Below are 20789 nucleotides of genomic sequence, written 5' to 3' on the forward strand. Positions count from 1 at the left end.
TGATTAGCAACTGTCTTCTTAGCAAAATATACATTTAATGTTACTAAATGCAGTCAGATAAAATAATTTAATACCAGAAGTAGCGTTAGATGATCTTTGATCCGGCTGAATGCGATTGAGCTTCATCGTCACAACAACAAAAAGGACCTACGGAGTCAAATCAGGATTATAAGTCGGGACAAGTTGGAAAAAAAGCAGCCATCTTTATTTAGTTTTCACAACACTGAATACTTTACGCCTTTCATCAGTTTGTATCTTGTAGAACTTCGTAACTGTCGCGTCGAACCAATCGATGAAAACCGCTTCCCTTTCCGATATCAGGTCGACCCTTGACCTTTTGACTCGCGTGTCCAGACGGGCAGCATCTTCTGCTTACAAAAAAACGGAGGTACAAGTCATGTTTGAACTGCCGAAACCAAAACCTGGTTCTCAAACAGTTGGTTTTTACTGCAGTGTACTCAACGCCAGCCGGCTAGTTAGTCGCACCAATATACTGTGCGCTGTGGTGACCCTCCAACTGTCCAGCGTTCGTCCGTATTTTCAGGCACTCCTTGTACTGTCCATTGGAGCCAATGAAGGCAAAAAAAAAAAAAAAAAAAAAAAAAGAACAAAAAAAAGGTATTCTCCAGGAACATTTTGGTCTGACTGAAACCGTGACGATTAGAAAAGTAAAAGCGTGGAACAGAAATCAAACACCTCAGGGTTGGTGTTCCGTACTGGTTCAGTGGTAATCGAGGGCGCCATGACGTCACTACGGACGGCAGGAACCTCGAGATCCGAGAGAGAACTTCCTACCGACGACTATCTCGTAAGTGCACATGAAAACGGACGCGGCACCTTCCTGTTCGGACGTCGGCAGACTGTCGAAACCAGCTCAGGTATCAACACGTTACCAAAGAAAAGGACTGTGGTGACGTGCTGGGAAATGTGACCCATCTTTGTCCGAAGGTGGTTTCTGACATCGGATGTGAATGTCCTCCAAAGATCATTTCCTGTCCACTAACTCCTGGTCCATGACCCTTTAAGAAGGAGTCTCCAACCAGTAGACCGCCACCTGCCCGGTTTACCAAGGAGTGGGAAAAGATCAACGAGATTCACACCTGATGCCAGAGATGCATCTTCGAATCACAGAAAAACACAGTCGGTGTCCCATAGTTGAACCCCGAGATGTGATCGGCGTGCAACGAGACGTGGTTGACGAACACTGATCAGCCGCTACATTAAAACCGCTCGCAGGTGACGTGATCTCGTCACAGTGGGTGGAATATATCAGGATCAGGCAGCTCTTGATGTGATGGAAGCAGGAAAAAAAGGGAAAACGAAAGGATCCGAGCGACTTTGATAACGGACACATTTCGATGGCCGAACGACCGGGTCGGAGCACCTCGTAGACGGTAGGTGTTGTAGGGGGTTCCTGGTTCGACCAGAGTCACGGGAACCCAAGGCTCAATGACGCATGAGGGGAGCGAAGGTTGGCCCGTGTGGTCCGATCCCACAGAAGAGAAACCTGAACTCTGGCGATGATTGAAACTCACATCTACTGCTGAAAGCACCTCCGATGGGCCGTGGAGCGTCAGAACGAGGCAGCATCATCTACCGGTGGACGCACTAAGGGAAGAAGAAGAAGCTGGAAGGCACGCCGGCAGGTCGGTCCTCCGAACTCCCCCGAATCTCAATCCAATCGTTCCGGAAGGATCTTGGGAGTCGAGCCGCTCCTTTGCGCCCGAGTTGGTTTTGGGAATCTGATCAGGCTGCTTCCTTCTGGAGGTTTTCCGGGATCCAGAAACCCGCTGGAGGGATTATGGATCATCTGGCCGGGGAAGGCAAGTCTGGGAAAACCAGATAAGTGGAAGAAAATGGGTGGATGGATCAAACCAATCCAGAATGGGTGGGGGTGGGATGTGCTGGTAAAACCAGTCCGATCCAACATCTTGGCGGCCGTTACCTCGAGGGGTCAGCTTTGGTTGCACTATGGGGACCTCCACCATGTTAGGCAGGTGGTTTTAATGTTGTGGCTGATCAGTGATGAACTTTTAACACCAAAACTGAAGATGAGGGGAAAGTGACAGCGTTACGATTACCCAAAATACTCCAGCACTTATTTGAAAACAAAAAGTCGAAGTTAAAGCAGGTTTTAGTCGATATTTTACATGTTTGAGTTTTGGATTTTGGAGGGTTCGCGGTAGCTGCTGTCTTCCGTTAATTTCCCTCCAGTGTGAAAATCTGACTTGACTTTTAAAATGTGACTTGTCTCACGGACACAACAGAACGACCAACATTTGTTTTCACTTTCAAATAAGCGGTTTGAATAATTTGGGTAAAACTACCGACAGTGTCGACGAATGAAAATTGCTGCGTTTGAACAGAAAATGAGCAGAATTGTGGTTTAAAAAACTACAAAAACATGAGCCGGGGTTGTTTGTTAAAAAAAAATCATTTAAACCAGTGAACTGAGTCTGTGTGCAAGAACATCATGCAGACATTACTCGTTTTACAATTGCAGCCTGATCAGAAAGAGAACTATAAAAAAAAAAAAAAGACAAGGAAAAGAAATAAAAATACAAAAGATCTGCCTGTTCTGTCGGGGTATGATTTCACAGTTAATATTTCTATTTAATATTCAACAGAAAGTTCTATGAAGCACTTTTTTTTTTTTTTATCAGCAGTGGTTAACACCTGTTTTCACTTTTGTTTTTTGAGTGTGACAGAAAGCTGATCACAGTGATGTGTCTGCACAGTACTTCCAGTGTTATCTGTGCACTCAGTAGCCTCGGGGCTGGTAGCGTGGAGGGGGGTGGGGAATGCGGGGGGCGGGGGGGGGGGGGACACAGCTCGCCTGGCCTGTCTGTTCACTCTCAGCTGGAAGATAACGAGACAGCTGTTTTCTCACAACAAATGTCAGCGGGACATCAGATTTATATATTTACAACCGCGTTTCCAAAGAAGTTGCGACGCCGTGTAAATAAAGTGTAAATAAAACCAGAATGCGATCGCTTGCTACTCATTTAAACTCATATTTAATTGCAAACAGACCAAAGACAACATACGAGATATTGAAAACGAAGACATTTTATTGTTTGATGAAAACAATTCTTCTTTGCGTGGTGAAGTTTTAACGAACTGTGTTCACAGACGATGGTTTTCAGAAGTGTTCCTGAGCCCATGCAGTGATTTCCAGATCACCACCATCCAATATTGGTTTTCAGCCTCGTCCCTTGGAATCCAGTAATTCTTTGTAGTTTTACGTTGCGCAACATTATTCTCAAATTGTTGCACTATTTGCCCACAGTCTTTCACCATCAACACAACTTTTCCATCTTTTGTTGACCCCGTCCCAACTTTTTGGGAGACGCGTTGCTGCCATCAAATTCACAACAAGCATATTTTTCTTAAAACAACATCATTTCTCAGTTTCAACATCTGATATGTCGTCTTTGGTCTATTTTCAATTAAATATGAGTTTATGTGATTTGCAAATCACTCCGTTTATATTTGCATCTTACACGGCGTCCTAACGTTTTTTTGGGGAAACGAGGGTTGTATCTTTCATCGTGGGTCTGACGGCAAATGAGGGGATGATGGGAACTTGTCATGTCTGAGATAAAGAGTGACTGGAGGGTTTTTTTCTGAGCTTTGACGCATCAAAAACCGTTGTCGGCCTCACGGGGGCGCCGCGTCCACACCGGGAACGAGCACGGGGTCGTGAATTCAAACTGTTAAATTACAGGCACGGCCAGAAAACTCAGAAAAAGAGCACAAAGTACAGAAGCTTGAAAAGGTCTGCAGACACTTGTCGTGTGGAGGTTTCTGATAAAACTCCGGTTACATCGAACGGAGACTCAAGACGAAGCTAGAAATGAGACACGAGGTCCTTCCACTCATCAAACGACAGTTTAAAGGTTGGCACAAGAAGAAGTCGTCTACACGTGTACGTCCTCCGTAACGTTACCTAACAACACGGCACCGGAGCTCCAACTGCACCGATATATAAATACTGTTTTGTTTTTATTCAGAATCGTCAACACAGGAAGACAAGGAAATAAAATGCTTCAAACAATCGTGGCAACCTGCGGCCAAAAAACAAACATTCTGAAAATGTCTAAGTGCACTTACACAGCTCTGACAAGATTTTAGTTTAACCTGCGGTGTCCCCCCGAGAAGAAAGAAAAAAAAAAGAACAGGTATTTCATCATGTGCCATTTTGGACCAGATGACAGTAATGCTTACCTTGAATGAGAACTGAGTGGAACCAGTAAGCGATGTTGTGAGAGGAACGGAGGTTTCTTTTAGTGGGAAGGACAATAATTCATTTCATAGTGACGGCTACTCTAAAACTAGACTCTGTCTGCGAAGAGTTCGGGCTACTCTTTACGTTTCGCCCAATCAATAGGGGGAGGGGGGGGGTTTCCTATCGACTGGATAAAGCATCGTCCCCAAATTTACACCGTTTTAATATCCCCCCTCCCCCTTCCCCCATACGTTAGGGAAGCTATCACAACAGGCAGGCATGAAATAACCAATTTTAACCTTAAAAATAAATAATAAGGAAAATGATTCTCTCTGTACACAGAAAAAAAAAATTTAAAAAAAAGGAGGGGAGGCTGCGGGGGGGGGGGGGGGGGGGGGTACTTCAGGAGGTCTCTGTGCTTACAGACGTGGGTGATGCAGGCACAGTAGCCGAACTACACGAGCGCTGTATTACAACCATTTTGTCCTCTTTTGGGTGTTGGGGGAGGGTTTGCTTTTTCTCCAAAAACATATCGGTCTGTCTTTTGTCACTTTTTTTTTTTTTTTTTTTGATTGTGTGTGGTACAGGAACTGGCGGGGCTAGGGCTCTGACGGGCGTTCTGAGAAGGAGTCTGTTTGGAGGCGGGGGGAGGGGGCGGTGGAAGTGGGTGGGGGCGGGGGGGGGCTCAGAGCATGCCAAACCCTTTGGCATAGGTGATGGCTTTCAGCAGTCTCTCCCTCAGCTTGTCCTTGCTGCCGTACTCAGGCAGCAGCAGCACGTTAAAGCAAGTGTGAGACGTCGGTAACCTGCGATACAGAAAAACAAAACATCGTGCGATACATTGAATTTGATAAACGTGTAACTGTCGATGTGAAACAGGTTGAATGTTCTAGTAAGGATGGGGCACACATTTCCAATAAGAAGAATTTCCTTCTTCCTTATTTCCTCCTGTTTTTACCGGTGCCTGGTTGTAATGCTTTACTCCCGCCAGAAAGGGGCGGTAACGCGCCTAAAAGCTATCGGTGGGCGGGACGTAGTATAGTCATGGTTTCCGATCAGACCAACCAGCTCCACCAGATCTGGTAGGCAGCTGTAACCTGACTGCACCACAGGCCTGTCAATCAAACAGACACGCCCCCCCAAAACAGGTCTTCTTGAATCTTCTTTTTCTAATGAATGAGGGATTATTTTCAGATGGACCTCCAGAAAACTAAGAAGAAGGAGTGACTTTAGCTATTTTTTGTTAATTTTGTGTTTATTCATGTCAAACTTTATGCAGTTTAAACTACGTTGTGAACAGAGATTCTTGTCAGCACGTTTATTGCAGTAAAAAAAAAAAAATCACAGGAAATCCTGCAAAATCTCCCGCAAATATTGCAAAGTGGTTGAATTTGCAGAGTTTTAACGGTTTATATTCTGCATACAGGAGTATTTCAAGTTTCCTGAAAACCCTGCTGGTACTGTACTATTTACCAAGGTGCAGGCCTCTTTCCTGTTGAGTGCAGTATGAGCGGAGGAGAGGGCGGGGCCGAGCGGCAGGAGTTACAGGAAGTGGGCGCTCACCTGTCGGTGTCGGGGCCGTTCTTGGCGATGATCATCTTCAGCTTGCCGAGGCCGCCGACGGTGCGCTCGGTCGGTGCCGGTGGTGAACTGCAGGAAGAGGCGCTTCTGCTCCTCGCCGAACGAGTGCAACGTCTCCCAGAACTCCCTGCAGTCAGAAACGTTCACGTCAATATCACCATCTCATCATAAACACTGATATACCGTCGGGGAGGGGGGGGTTACTTTAGAGCAGGCGGGAGATTACATCTTTTTAAATTCCCTCCATTTTCTCCAAGAGGGACGAGCTTCTGAACCTCCTCAAGACCACCGCTGGTTTTTTGTTTGTGTGTTTTTTTTTAGGCTTCAAGTGTAAAAATAAAAACATTTCACTAAATATAACAAAGTATACTTAATAAGTTTTATGGTACTAAAACTGAGCACTTCTGTATATTTTCCATTTAAAATGAAGAAGCTGTAACTTCACTACACGGATTTATGTAGCGTTCTATCACAAAGCACATCCTTCAGTCCCTTCATTTATAAACGCAAATTCAAGCAAACTCGGCAATATTTGTGGGAGTTTGCAATTTTTCTGCAAAAAAAAACAACACCGTCATCAGAATCTGTGCTGAAAGTATTAACGACATAAAGTACGTTTTCTTTTAAATAAAAATCACTTTAATAACAGAAATAACTCATTTCCAATCAGAAAGGCTCTGATCCTGTTTTCATCAGCAAATAAACCTCAGAGTTGACGGGGTCTGTGGGAAATGTGTTCTTCACATTAAAATGATGATTAAATGTTTGTGATCAAAGGAAGTGATTCCATATTACTGGATGTTAAATGAGTTTTCTCCACACGTCCAGTTGTCAGAGACGTCTCTGTTTGTTTCATCCAGCAGGTCTATGTGTTGAATGAACATGAATTAAACAGCATCTAAAGCTCTTATTTTGACACTTTGATGATTTCTTTTGTAACTTTTAACCCCGTGATTTTTAAATAAATAAATAAAAGGTTAGAACAAAGATCATTCTGTGATGCGCAGTGATTGATTACAGTTTATTTCTCGAATTGCAATTTTTTTTTTCATTCTTGAAATTTTACGCAAAAAACACCTCCACAAATTACATCGTAAAACAAAACATTTTTGATCCCAACAATCACAAAAAAAAAACGTGAGCGTTTTCTTACTTGATAATCCGTGAATCCCTGTTATAACCGCCGTCATATTCTGTTGTTTCTTCAAGTGCTAGGAAGTCCAGGTTCTGCAGTTTGGGACAAAACACACAAATGTGAAATATTTCTCAGATTGAAATGAGCTCCTGGAGTCTTCAAACGTCCGGCCCCACATCTCACCCGGCTGCCACAGATCAGCAGCTCGATCTCCTCCGGTCTGAACAGGTACTTGAGGGGCGACTCGTTGGTCACCATGTGGAAACCTCTCCTGAAGGCTTTGAACTGCTTCTCCACGCTTTTGTTCAGCATGTACTCCGAATACTGCGCGACGAACTCCTGCACGGACACAACAAGCGCGACAACGTCCGGATGAAACGGCGTCAACGGCGGGTTGTACAATTATTAAAAGATAGTTGTTATTAAAATTGTTCAAAGAGATTTAACGCCGTCTTGTTTTATTTCCTTTGTCGTCCCCCCCCCCCCCCCAGCTCTGCTGTAATGTGTCAAAGCCGCCACAAGATGGCGGTAACGCACCAAAATGCTGTTTGCCAACGACCATGAAACAACAACAAACTTTTGCAAAAGTTGAATGCAGAGCAGGAGCTTATTTTTTTTATCCGTGTAAATAAACAAGACTAAATGGGGAAAAAAAAAAACACTTTTCCAGTTTGAAATTGTGAATTTTTTTCAGATAGTAATACAATAAGACATTATTTTTAAGAAATATGTCGTAGATTGCAGCTGCCACTTTATGTCGTGAAGTTTACTTTGTTTCACCATTGACGGCGTAATTTTAGGCTGTTACTGCACTTTTTTATTTATTTATTTTTTAGACGTAACGAGTATTAGCTTTGAGTCGCGTTCACCCGTGTCCCCTAAGCCCCGCCCCCTCACGAGACTCAGCATTAGCGCGACTTTCAGGGACAGAAAAGTGCTGCCACGACGACCGGCCGCCTCGCCGACGGTAGAAAACACACCAGCGCCATCTCACCTTTCTGTTTTCGTTCGTGACCGGGATCTTGTCCCCGTTTTCCCGTAAGTCGTACATGAGCGGGTTTCCGAACAGGTCGGTCTGGGAGATCTGGAAGGTGATCATCATGTCGTCCTCCACGCTGCCTTCGTACTCCAGCAGCTCCTTCAGACTCTGGTGAAGAACCTGTCAAACGCCATCGCCGCCACATTTAATCCCGTTTTTCTCCCCAATAAGTTTAAGATTGTCCTATTCGGGATAAAGAGGAAGAAGTACGGTTTTCTGACCGGGTTGGCGTCGGCCAGGTCCCTGAAGGTTCCCTTCTTGCCCATCAGCTTCCTGTAGACCACCATGGGGAAGTGGACGTCCAGGATGCAGTTGTTGTAGATGGCCAGACCCAGAACGATGCCGATCAAAGTGTACTGGCCCTCGTTCTCAAACGACGACGGGTTGAACCAGAACAGCTTGGTGCGCTCGTCGTACGTGAACATGCCTGCAGGGAGGGGGAGGAGGAGGAGGAGGAGGAGGAAGGGGGGGTGTCATTAACAACCCAAGCCAACGTCCTTGTTTTTCCACCTGCTGTTTAAAATAAAGTTAGTGACAACGTGAAAAAGCCTTTTAAGCATTAATTTCTTCTGTCAGCTCACATAGATGTTGCTCTTTTTTTAAATTACAAATCCTCTAAATGATTGAAATAAGCTCAGATGCCTTTGCTGCTCCTCAATCTTTCTTTCTTTTTTTTTTTTTATTACAAATTTCACCAATACCTTTTATATTTTTGATTAAAAAAAAAAATTGTGGCTCATCAAAATAATACATGTAACAGCTGTATTCTGTTTATACTGCTCATAAAAGGCAGATCAGAGCTGGACATGTGCTACTTGATCATTTTTTAACACCATTTCAGATTAAATCTCAGAACGAGTCCATAACAGTCGGATGGTTCGTGATTTAAACGACGTATATCTCCTGTATGTGATGAACTTTCATCGGATGTTTGCTGGTTTTTCCGCCTTTAAATAAAAAAAGACTTTTGCTAACATGCGTTTGTGATCTCCGCTGCCGTCACCAAGAGCAGGATAACCCATTTGTAGGAATATTATATTTTTGTAATTGCTTCAGTGCTGACAACGAATCAACTTATGACACTAAAAATGCCCCCAAATGTCTGAACTGTGTGATTAACTGAACTGAAATAATAACGATAATAATAATGCTGCTTTCAGAAAACATGTTCATAACAGCAAATATCTGCACGTATCGCAGACCGGCTGGATTTCAGGCTTTAATTAGCATTTCATTTGGGGACAGAAACTCTAAACGTCAGAAAAAAGCAGGAAACCAAAGCAGAGAACGGTCGAACTGATTGAACATCTCGTCGTAACTCAACGATGCTGCTGGAAACAAACATGGAGGACCTGTTTCAGATTTCCAAAAAGCATTTTCTTGCGTTAATCCTACGAACCTTCGGACATGTAAAAGGTAAATTCACTAACTTTTGAACAGATAATATCATGCTGTTTATTTTGATGTGCGGTTTGTTGTGAATCAGGAGAGTGATCAGATAGTTGATCTGTCTATAAATATGTGAATCCTCAGTCGTACTTCTGTGTTTTTTGCGACGCAGCGGAAAAAAAAAAGTTTTTAGGAAGCAAAATACTGTTTTTAGTTTTACAGTTAAACTGATTTGGTTCATGAGTGATCAAAGAAATGTGTTGAAAAGACCTACTTACATTAATCACAGTTAAATGTCCACAAGTACAGTTGATTAGTGTCGTTATTGGTCCTTTAATCACAGTTAAAATGAGCAATTGACGTTATTAGAGGAAGAACATTTTAAATGAACAGATTTAAAAAGAGATCTGAATGGATTCTGGAAGAAGAGTCAGAGCTGAATGTTGACATCACATGAAACCGAATCAAAAAAAGTCCCACTTCTGTTATCTACATGTTGTGTTTTCTCACCGATATCCGGGTTGAAGATCTCCTCCACCACCAGCTGGAAGAACTCTTTGGAAACGCCTCCTTCATCGACGCCTTGCTCGCCTTCGAACTCCACGTACAGCTGCTTCTTCAAGTCTGCAGGATTCTCCATCGCGATCATTTCCAGCTGCGGGGACGACGAAGCACGAAGCGATTAGACGCCACGATTGAAACAATAAAACCGGGGGGTGTCGGCGGTTACGTACCCTGACCAGCGCGTCGTCGATGATGTGGTCCCGGCGCACCTTCAGCCTCAGGTAGGGGTTGAGCTGCTGCCCCTGCACCAGGCTGTACAGCACCGTGATGCGCCGCTCGCTGTACATGCGGATGCGGTTGTCGTAGTAGAGGCCGAGGTTCTTGGTGACGGCGTTGAGGATGAAGGGGCAGGTCATGAAGGAGAACTTGTTCTCCGTCTCCACCTTGAAGAAGGTGTAGTCCTTGTCCATCTCCAGCACCTCGTTCAGCGGCTCGTTGACGAACTCCTCGAAGGGCACGAGCGGCCGCCGGCAGTCGCTGGTGCGGACGCCGAGCTCCGTCTCCAGGGGGTCCACCCGCGGGCCCTTCTTGTTGCGCCGCTCCTCGCCCAGCAGCTCCTGCAGCGTGAGCTCGCTGGACTCCGGGATGGGCTCCTCGTCCTCGTCCTCGTTGTGCTCCGTGTCCAGGTCGCCGCCCAGCACGTTTGCATAGTAGACGATCTTCAAGCACTTGGTGGACCCCACCACGGCGTCGTCGTCGTTCACCAGGTTGCGGCTGTTGAACTCGTTGCTGATCACCTTGTAGGTGATGAGCTGCTGGAAGGTCTCCACCATGCGGCGGATCTGCTCGGCGCCGTAACACGACCACAGCCGCGCCAGCTTGGCCTGCGCCGGCAGCGGGAGTTTGCTCATGGCCTTGCAGAACTGCGGCAGCGCGATCTCCAGGTACTCCGGGCTGTGGAGGTTGCTGTTCTCCATCACGATCACGAACAGGTTCAGGTAGTTCTGGTCCCGGGAGTACACGTTGTGGTACGTCAGGTCGCACTCCACGTTGGGCGACAGGTAGACCAGCGCGTTCAGGAAGGCGGTTTCGATCTTCTCGTTGGACAGGAGGCGCTCGTAGACCCGCCGCACCGCCTCGATGTCCACCGACACCTCGTCGGGGGCGAGCTTCTGGACGTCGTTCTCCGCCGACGAGCCCTCGCCGAGCCTCGACGACGAGGAGGTGGGCGAGTCCTCCTCCATGGCGGTGGCGGAGCAGGCGGCGGCCTCCTTCTCGTCCTCGTCCTTGTCCTCGTCCTTCCCCTGGAGGGACTTGAGCTCCTCCTTGGTGTGAGGCTTGGACCTCCGGAAGCTCTGCACCAGGCCCTCGGCGCTGGAGAACACCCGGCCGATGACCCGGATCAGGGGGGAGTAGTCCTCCTTCTCCCCGCAGATGTCCAGGATCTCGTACACTTTCTCCTCCGTCAGGTAATTCACATCTAAAAAAAAATCAAACATCACGAGGTTACGAATATAAAGAAAAACAAGTTCGATTAAAAAAAACTCAGCAAAAAACAAAATCTCACCTTTGAAGTTGTCCCGTACGGAGTGGACGTCCTTATGGTTCATCTTCCTGTTGCTGCAGGCGGAGTTGCTGTGGGCGGAGCTCTCCAGGTAGGCGGACGCCGTGCCTTTCTTCGACGGGTGCGGGTCGCACAGCTTGGCGTTGACCTTGTAGAGCTCCAGCGCCTTGACCGCCGCCGCGTTGTTGTCCATGCGGCTGAAGCCGAGCGACGAGGCGCACCACGAGTTGGAGCAAGACTCATTCCCACAGCCCTCCGTTAACTGGTGGTAGTAGCGCTCTATCAGATGCTTGGCGGCGGCTCGCTTCCTGTTTACAGAGACGCAACCAAGTGGATCGTAATTACGAGGAGATCATTTTCATTGGACGAATAAGATGTGTCAAATAAAATATACAAGCTTTCAGAAAAATCTGGGGGGGGGGGGATCCAACGACGTAAATCTTATTAACAATCTGAAACTGGTAATTAATCATCAATCAATTTCAACATTCATTTTTGAGCATTAATAAATGAGATATTGATATTTCAGAAGGTATTAATCTATTAAAATGTGCACAAAACATTGGTTGAAAGCTTTTTCCTGTAAAACTTTCTCCCAAAACAATAGATTTTTTTCCCCCTTCACGCTACTGAATGAAAAATGTGACTCAAATGTTCTTACGACAGTTTAAAATAATGTGATTGATGTGATGTCCATAATAATATAAGTACAGGGTTATAATGTGCTGATGTTGAGTGGCAGGTTTAAATATATATGATCTTGTTGCACGTTGGACTTACATTCGGCTTGCTTCTGGGTTTTCTATTTCAGCCTCCTCGTAGTCACTAAATTAAACAACAACAACAACAACAAACAAACAAACAAACAAACAAACAAAAACACCATGAGAAAACAGCAGAGGTCACGATGTGCTGCGTGGACACATTTTCAACGACTACTTCTGACTCTGCGTCGGCTGCATCAGGGACAATATAATACATATAAAATAAAAGCATATTATTCCGGTTTAGGAATATAAATACGGAAATGACATTAAAGAAAATAAAGGCAACGCCAGAGTCTTGTTAGCTAGAAGCAGTCATTATACTTCATGCACATGTTCTGTAATTTATTACAATTAATAAGCTTTAAGGGAAAGTCAACTGTGCAGTCTTAATACGACATCAAATGTCAGTAAACACGAGTAAAGCTGGAGAAATGTCACGGACCTGGTCATTCTGGCGCTGCCTTAGCACGCTAATGTGGCTAACAGCAGCGCGGCCTTACTTCCGACTCTTATCCGTGCAGAACTGCCGTTTCCAAAGCAGCGTATTTACGGATTTTTATTTTATATTCAACCGAAGCTTTCTACGAACTTCCGCTTTATATTGAGGTTAAAACAGCACAGCGTTAGCATTCAAACGGCTACTAGCGACAGCTAGCCAGCGCTCCCGTATCGGCGCTGCGACGAGCATCCCCGACATCCCCGGCTCTTTCCTGACAGCGTGCCCACCTCTCGGGTCCTCCTGCCGGGCGAGTCTCGGCCTGCGGCGGCGCACACTCACAGTCCTCCTTCTCGTCGGGATTCATACGAGACTTTATCCTCAGTTGTTTGTGATTCTGTTTCCTTTTGTTTTTTGTGTGTGGGTGTTTTGAGGTCCTCCGCGTGGCCGGTTACAGCTTAGCACGGTCGTTTGAGTGTTATCGGGCAGCAGCGAAGGTTTTTCTGTCCAGAACTTGATTCACGGCCTTCCCGCTGCAGGCTCTTCCCTCCGCCGGAGGTTCGCAGCCATCTTGAACTTCGCTGTCAACTCACGTCCCACAATGCACTGCGTTCCGGCGTCAAGACCTGCTGGACTGGATCGTCCGAAGGAACCGGACTCCCCGGTCCTCATCACGACAGGTTTCTACACACAAACACACTGGCTATCCATTAATGGACAGATATACATATATATATCTATCAATGTATATATATGTATATTTAATTATCTATATATTATATTATAATATATTATATTATATTGTATTGTATTATAGTATTGTATTGTTGTATATCATATCATATCATATAACAAAATATAATACAATAAAATGTAATACAATACAATATGATATAATATAATGTAATATAATAAAATATCATATCATCACATTATATCCTATCATATAATAAAATATAATACAATACAATATAACATAATATAATGTAATATAATATGATATAATGTAGTGTAATTTAATATAATATCATATAACAGCCCTAAAACCTGACATCCAGGGTTGAGGCCAGGACGCAGAGCTGCAGTCTTACAGCTCCTCTGCAGCTTCTTTAGAGCTGTCACTCACCCAAAACCTTCAACATCCTGTAGAGGTTGTGTCTGTACCCAGACCACCCATATTATAATATGGTATATATTATAACATAATACCCACCGATATTTAAAAAACTCAAGAAAAGATCTATCAATACAAATGTAATAAAAATGTATCCTACCAAATTAATGGATTAAAAAAATCTGACAATTAAAAGCGGATTATTAAATATGAGATCTCTCTGGTCTAAATCTCTGTTAGTAAATGACTTGATAACTGATCATCAGATTGATTTACTCTGTCTCACAGAGACCTGGCTGCAACAGGAAGAATATGTTAGTATTAATGAAGCAACTCCTCCCAGTCATATTAATTATCATATTCCTAGAGATTCAGGAGGAGGAGGAGGAGGAAGAGGAGGAGGAGGAGGAAGAGGAAGAGGAGGAGGAGTGGCAGCAATCTTCCACTCAAGTTGATCAATTAACCCTAACCCTAAACTTAGTTATAAATCATTTGAGAGTCTGACTCTTGGTCTCTCACCCAAACTGGAAAGCAGAGAAACGGATTGTATTGTTGTTGTTTATCTCCCACCTGGTCCTTATTCAGAGTTTCTAACTGAATTCTGACTTTTGATCAGATTTAGTGCTGAGTTCAGATAAAGTGATGATAGTGGGAGACTTTAACATTCATGTTGACGTGGACAACGACAGCCTCAGTTCTACTTTCAGATCATTATTAGATTCTATAGGCTTTTATCAGGATGTAAATAAACCCGTCACCGTAGTAACCACACCCTCCATCTGGTTCTGTTGTACGAGATGGAAACTGAAAATGTAGTATTTCCTCCAAACCCTGTTTTGTCGGACCACTTCTTATTAACATCTGAAGTTACATTAATGGACGACACAGCATGTGGGAATAAATCCCACTACAGTAGATGTCTGTCAGATGATGTCGTGGCCAAGTTTAAGGAAGCAGTTACATGCTTATCCTCTTCGATGCCGTGTGTTAAAGCAGTGGAAGACATCTACGTTGATCTTAGTCCCACACAAGTGGATCATCTGGTAGAAAACACTGCAGTATCTCTGCTACAACTCTAGATGATGTCGCCCCTCTGAAGAAGAGTCATGAACCAGAGGAAGTTGTCTCCATGGTACAACTCAGAACTACGCTCTGCTAGGCAGCGACTAGAAAGATGGAAAGGAAATGGAGTTCCACTAATTTAGAAGAATTTCACCTGCCTGGAAGGAGAGTCTAATATTATATAAGAAAGCTCTTGGTAAGGCCAGAACTTTATATTATTCATCATTAATAGAGGAAAACAAGAACAACCCCAGGTTTCTTTTCATCACTGTAGCAGGCTGACAAAGAGTCCCAGTTCTGTTGAGCCCTCTATTCCTTCAGCTCTCAGCAGTAATGACTTCATTAACTTCTTTACTAATAAAATTCTTACTATCAGGGAGAGAATCAGGTCGACCCTTCCTGACACCATCACTGATGTGATGTTAAGTACAGCAGCCCTGAAAGCAACTGTAGGACCAGATGTAAACTTGGAACATTTCTCTCCTGTTGATCTCTCTGAGTTAACTAGAATTATTTCTTCATCTGGATCCTCTAGCTGTCTGTTAGATCTCATCCCAACTAAACTTTTTAAGGAAGTCTTCCCTTTAATTAATACTTCCATATTAGATCAGATCAACCTATCTATTGTAACCGGCTATGTACCGCAGGCTTTTAAAGTGGCTGTAATTAAACCTTTACTTAAAAAGACAACTCTTGATCAGCTGTTTTAGGAAACTACAGACTAATTTACAACCTGACGTTTATTTCTAAAATCCTTGAAAAAGTTGTTTCAAATCAACTTTGTGATCATTTACAAAGGAATGATCTGTTTGAAGATGTTCAGTCTTTAGAGTTCATCATAGCACAGAAACAGCTCTGGTGAAAGTTACTAACGACCTTTTATTAGCCTCAGATAATGGACTCGTCTCTGTACTTGTTCTTCTGGACCTCAGTGCTGCTTTTGATACGATTGATCATACGATCTTATTACGGAGATTAGAAGATGTTACGAAGATTAAAGGAACTGCATTAGACTGGTTCAAATCCTACTTATCAGATAGATTCCAGTTTGTCCATGTCAACAATGAATCTTCCAGACAAACAAGAGTTAGTTATGGAGTTCCACAAGGCTCAGTGTTAGGCCCAATACTTTTTACTTTGTACATGCTTCCATTAGGAGATGTCATCAGGAAGCACTGCGTCAACTTCCATTGTTATGCAGATGACACTCAGCTATATCTTTCTATAAAACCAGATGAAACTAATCAGTTAGTAAAACTTGAAGCCTGTCTAAAAGACATAAAGGCCTGGATGACCAAAAACTTCCTGCTTCTAAATTCAGACAAAACAGAAGTTCTTGTACTTGGTCCTAAACACCTCAGAAACTCTTTCTGTGATCACTTAGTTACTCTAGATGACATTGTCTTGGCCTCCAGCAAAACTGTGAGGAACCTTGGAGTCATCTTTGATGAGGATTTGTCCTTTAGACACCATATAAAGCAAATCTCCAGAACTGCCTTCCTTCATCTACGTAATATTAATAAAATCAGGAAAATCCTTCCTCAGCGTGATGCAGAAAAACTCATTCATGTGTTTGTTACTTCTAGACTAGATTATTGTAGTTCTTTGTTGTTAGGATGTCCAAATTACTCATTAAAAACCTGCAGCTGATCCAAAATGCTGCAGTAAGAGTACTGACGGGATTTAACAAGAGAGATCAAATTTCTCCAGTTTTATCTTCTCTTCACTGGCTTCCTGTGAAATCAAGAATATAGTTTAAAATTCTCTTGATGACTTACAAAGCTCTACATGACCAGGCTCCATCATATCTTAGAGATCTTATAGAACCATATAATCCTAGCAGAGCACTTCTCTCTCAGTACGCTGGTCTACTTGTGGTTCCTAGAGTTTCCAGAAGTAGAATGGGAGGCGGAGCTTCAGTGTTCAGGCTCCTCCCCTGTGGAACCAGCTCCCAGTTTGTGTTGGAGGGGCAGAAACCCTCTCTAGCTTTAAGATTAGACTCAAAACGTTCCTTCTTGATAAAGCCTATAGTTAGGGCTGGCTCAGGTAGACCTGAACCAACCCTTAGTTATGCTGTTATAGGCCGAGGCTGCTGGAGGACCTCGTTACATGCTGAGCTTCTTTTCTTTCCTCCTACTCTTTAACTGACTCATACCTCACCATCTTCTTCTCTCCCATAGTTTCTTCTTATTATCTGTTGTCTCCATTCAGTTCCTTCACTCGTGTAGTTTCTCTTCTTTCTTTTCCAGATGTCCCGTCATGGAGCTGCATGTCTCTGCTCTGTGATTGTCGTCTCCACCAACAGTTCTTCTCTTCTATCTCTATGCTGTCCTTTTCTCTCTCTGCTCTCCTCTCACCCCAACTGGTCGAGGCAGATGCTCCGCCCACCTCTGATCCTGGTTCTGTTGGAGGTTTCTTCCTGTTAAAGGGAGTTTTTCTTCCCTCTGTTGGAGGTTTTTCTCCCTTAAAGAGGAGTTTTTCCCTCCTAGCTTATGTGGGAATTGTTGAATTTTTGAATTGTTGGTTTCTCTGTATAATATTGTAAAGTCTTGCTGTAAGGACTTTAATGTGTTAAGTGCCATGAAATAACCTGTGTTGTGACTTGGCGCTATATAAATAAAGTTGAATTGAATTAAAATATAATACAATATCATATCATATTACATTACATTACATTTCATTTAGCTGACACTTTTATCCAAAGCGACTTACAATAACATATCATATAACAAAATATAATACAATATAATACAATACTATACGATATAATATAATAAAATATCATATCATATAATATAATAAAATATAATACAACATAATATAATATAATACAATACAATATAATATAATGTAATATAATATGATATAATGTAGTGTAATTTAATATAATATCATACAATATGTATATATTCATTCATTTCTATCCTGTAAATATGTCTATTTATGTCTGTCTACTTTGTTTTTTTGGACGCTGAGAGCGAACCTAAAACAGGGGTAAAATTCCTGGTATGTGTCAACATATATGGCCAATGAAGCGATTCTGATTCTAATTCCGATTCTGATATGATATACATGATTTATTTTCTATTATATTAAATTAAATTAAATTAAATTATAATATAATTTAATATAATATGATAGAATACAATACAATAAAATATAATATAATACAATGCAACATAGTTTTATTATATATATATATACATATATTATTTTTTTAAATTATATTATGTTATATTATATTGTATTGTATTATATTATACAACATATAACAGCCTGAACTGTTTTGCATAAAGACCACAGTACAAAGTACCACATTTGACACATTTGCATTTTTTAATTGTTTTTTAAAAAAAATAATTATATATTCAGCTCACTTAAGTTAAATTTTATTTGGATTTTATTTGGATAAGTGACAAATCCCCCCATATGCCATCATAAGGCACTTAACTTAACACCTTCTGGTGTTGTCGACAGAGCCAGAGACACCTGCACAGAAGAGAGGACCCAGAGTTAATCACATGCAGAAGCCTGTGGGCCTAAATAGGACTTTAATCAGCCCGGCGCACTTCCTTTCATCACAAATATGCGTTCCAGTCTCACAATAAATGTTAAAAGATAAGTTGAATGTCTTGATGTTGGCTCAAAGAGATTTACAGGAGAGAAGAAGTCTAAATATAAATCAGGTCAGACAGACCTTTTTAAATCTGCCGTACCTGACGATACGTTTCTGTCAGTCACGGTGAGGATATTTTTTTTATCTAATAGTTATTTTTATTTGTGAAGAAGCTTGTGATGTTACGACTACATAATCATAATAATACACCGTTTTGGAATGACTGAGGGCCTTTTAATATGTTATCATGTATGTTATTATAGACGAGGTTCAGTAGTTAAAGTTAAAAGAGCCTCCTCAGACATGTTAATAAGAAATATTGAAATATTGTGCTTGGAACATCGTTTTACCACAAAAAAAAAAAAAAAAAAAAAAAAAAAAAAAAATCTTAACTACATCTACTTCTTCTATGTCAATAAGAATTACAGAATCTTTTCTATGCAAATGTATTTCATTTACAAGGTTGGATAGAAAATGTCTCTTATTATTCTTATATAACACATTTTAAGCTGTGGCTCATTTCTAAGGTTGTGTTCCCACCGTAATGTAAGTTTACATGATATAATAGTTAATAATATATATTTGCATCGCTTTAATTGCAACAATAGGATCCTGCTGTTTTCAATGTTGTCCTGAATCAATCTTCTAAATAAATCACATCTGGGATATTCACTGTTTATCTGTTTATTGCTCAAACGGACCAAGCTGATGTTGGTAATATTGCCTCATCACAGGTGCATCAGTTGAAGCATCGATATGATGTGAAGATATGAAACTATAAGATGCAGAATGTCAGAATTACATTCAAGGTCATTACGTCGTCTGTCCAACAGAGGGCGCTGCAGGCAGTGTGAAACCAGGTAAACTCTTTAATTCTGTTGATGTAATGAATCATAATCAGCATATATCAATACAGGTTGATGTTTAAGACACAATACTTATGGAAAAATAATATAAAAAAAGGGAATGCAAAGGGGAAATAAAGAGGATAGTAGTTCCGTGGTGGTGCAACGCCCCTCTGTTCAGCCGCATTACATGTAAAAAGTGTTAAGTTGATCGTTTTACGAAAACAATTATACCAACAAAGCAGCAGCCGATTTATCGTACATGACTTCCAGAAAGATATACTCAACTCTCCGACAGCAAGTTGTTGTTCTAAATCTTTTAGTCACCTAATTTTCCGAAGTAGTTGAAGTCGAGCGGGAAAACAAGCGGACCTGGCAACCTTCGGGACGCTGACCAAAGCACGAGGGAGCGGAGCGGAGACACGAGGGAGCGGACACGAGGGACACGAGGACACGAGGGACACGACCACCGAGCGAGGTTTTTATTCATCGTTATGAATTCATGAACCGACGAACCGGACGGAGAGTTTGTTCATCAGCACTTATTTCACGATGTTAATCATCGACGTCTAGTCGGCTAACTTTAGCTAACCGCCGTATTTCCAGGTGTCGTCATTGTTGAAGGTCTTCACCCAGACATGGTCACCACTTCTTCACCCAGACATGGTCACCACTTCTTCACCCAGACATGGTCACCACTTCTTCACCCAGACATGGTCACCACTTCTTCACCCAGACATGGTCACCACTTCTTCACCCAGACATGGTCACCACTTCTTCTCTCAGACATGGTCACCACTTCTTCTCTCAGACATGGTCACCACTTCTTCACCCAGACATGGTCACCACTTCTTCTCTCAGACATGGTCACCACTTCTTCTCTCAGACATGGTCACCACTTCTTCACCCAGACATGGTCACCACTTCTTCTCTCAGGGTACTTTCATGAATATTGGTCGAGACGAGCAGTGTTAACGGAAGTAGCACCAGTTTTAATTTACACGGTTAGTCAGAGAAGGGTCGAGACCTCAACAAGAGACCTCAACAAGAGACCTCAACAAAAGACCTCAACAAGGGTCGAGACCTCAACAAAAGACCTCAACAAAAGACCTCAACAAGGGTCGAGACCTCAACAAAAGACCTCAACAAAAGACCCCAACGTGTTTAAAAGGGTCCAGACGTATTTCCTGGTTGTACCAGAAGGACCAGCAGCACCGAGGAGGTTGTTTGTGCTCGGGGAGGTTGTTGTTTGTGCTCGGGGAGGTTGTTTGTGCTCGGGGAGGTTGTTGTTTGTGCTCCTCGAGGAGGTTGTTTGTGCTCCTCGAGGAGGTTGTTTGTGCTCGAGGAGGTTGTTTGTGCTCGGGGAGGTTGTTTGTGCTCCTCGAGGAGGTTGTTTGTGCTCGGGGAGGTTGTTTGTGCTCCTCGGGGAGGTTGTTTGTGCTCGGGGAGGTTGTGCTCGGGGAGGTTGTTTGTGCTCGAGGAGGTTGTTTGTGCTCGGGGAGGTTGTTT

General features: G+C 42.9%; 1 protein-coding gene across 1 annotated transcript; it reads right to left on the reverse strand.

Moving 5' to 3' along the window:
* Positions 1-179: 179 nt before the first annotated feature.
* On the reverse strand, positions 180-13231 carry LOC138213913 (ubiquitin-protein ligase E3A-like). Its single transcript, XM_069175229.1, is given in 12 exon segments — positions 180-5034; positions 5792-5853; positions 5855-5936; positions 6963-7036; positions 7128-7283; positions 7939-8103; positions 8205-8410; positions 9883-10027; positions 10107-11356; positions 11444-11748; positions 12221-12265; positions 12934-13231. Coding segments are annotated over 12 exon segments (2688 nt in total). The 5' UTR covers positions 13011-13231; the 3' UTR covers positions 180-4913.
* Between the last annotated feature and the right edge of the window lie 7558 nt (positions 13232-20789).

This window comes from Embiotoca jacksoni, unplaced genomic scaffold, assembly GCF_022577435.1.
Source record: "Embiotoca jacksoni isolate LCO1_2020_lvr unplaced genomic scaffold, fEmbJac1.0.p SCAF_65, whole genome shotgun sequence".
NCBI classification, from domain to species: Eukaryota; Metazoa; Chordata; class Actinopteri; family Embiotocidae; genus Embiotoca; species Embiotoca jacksoni.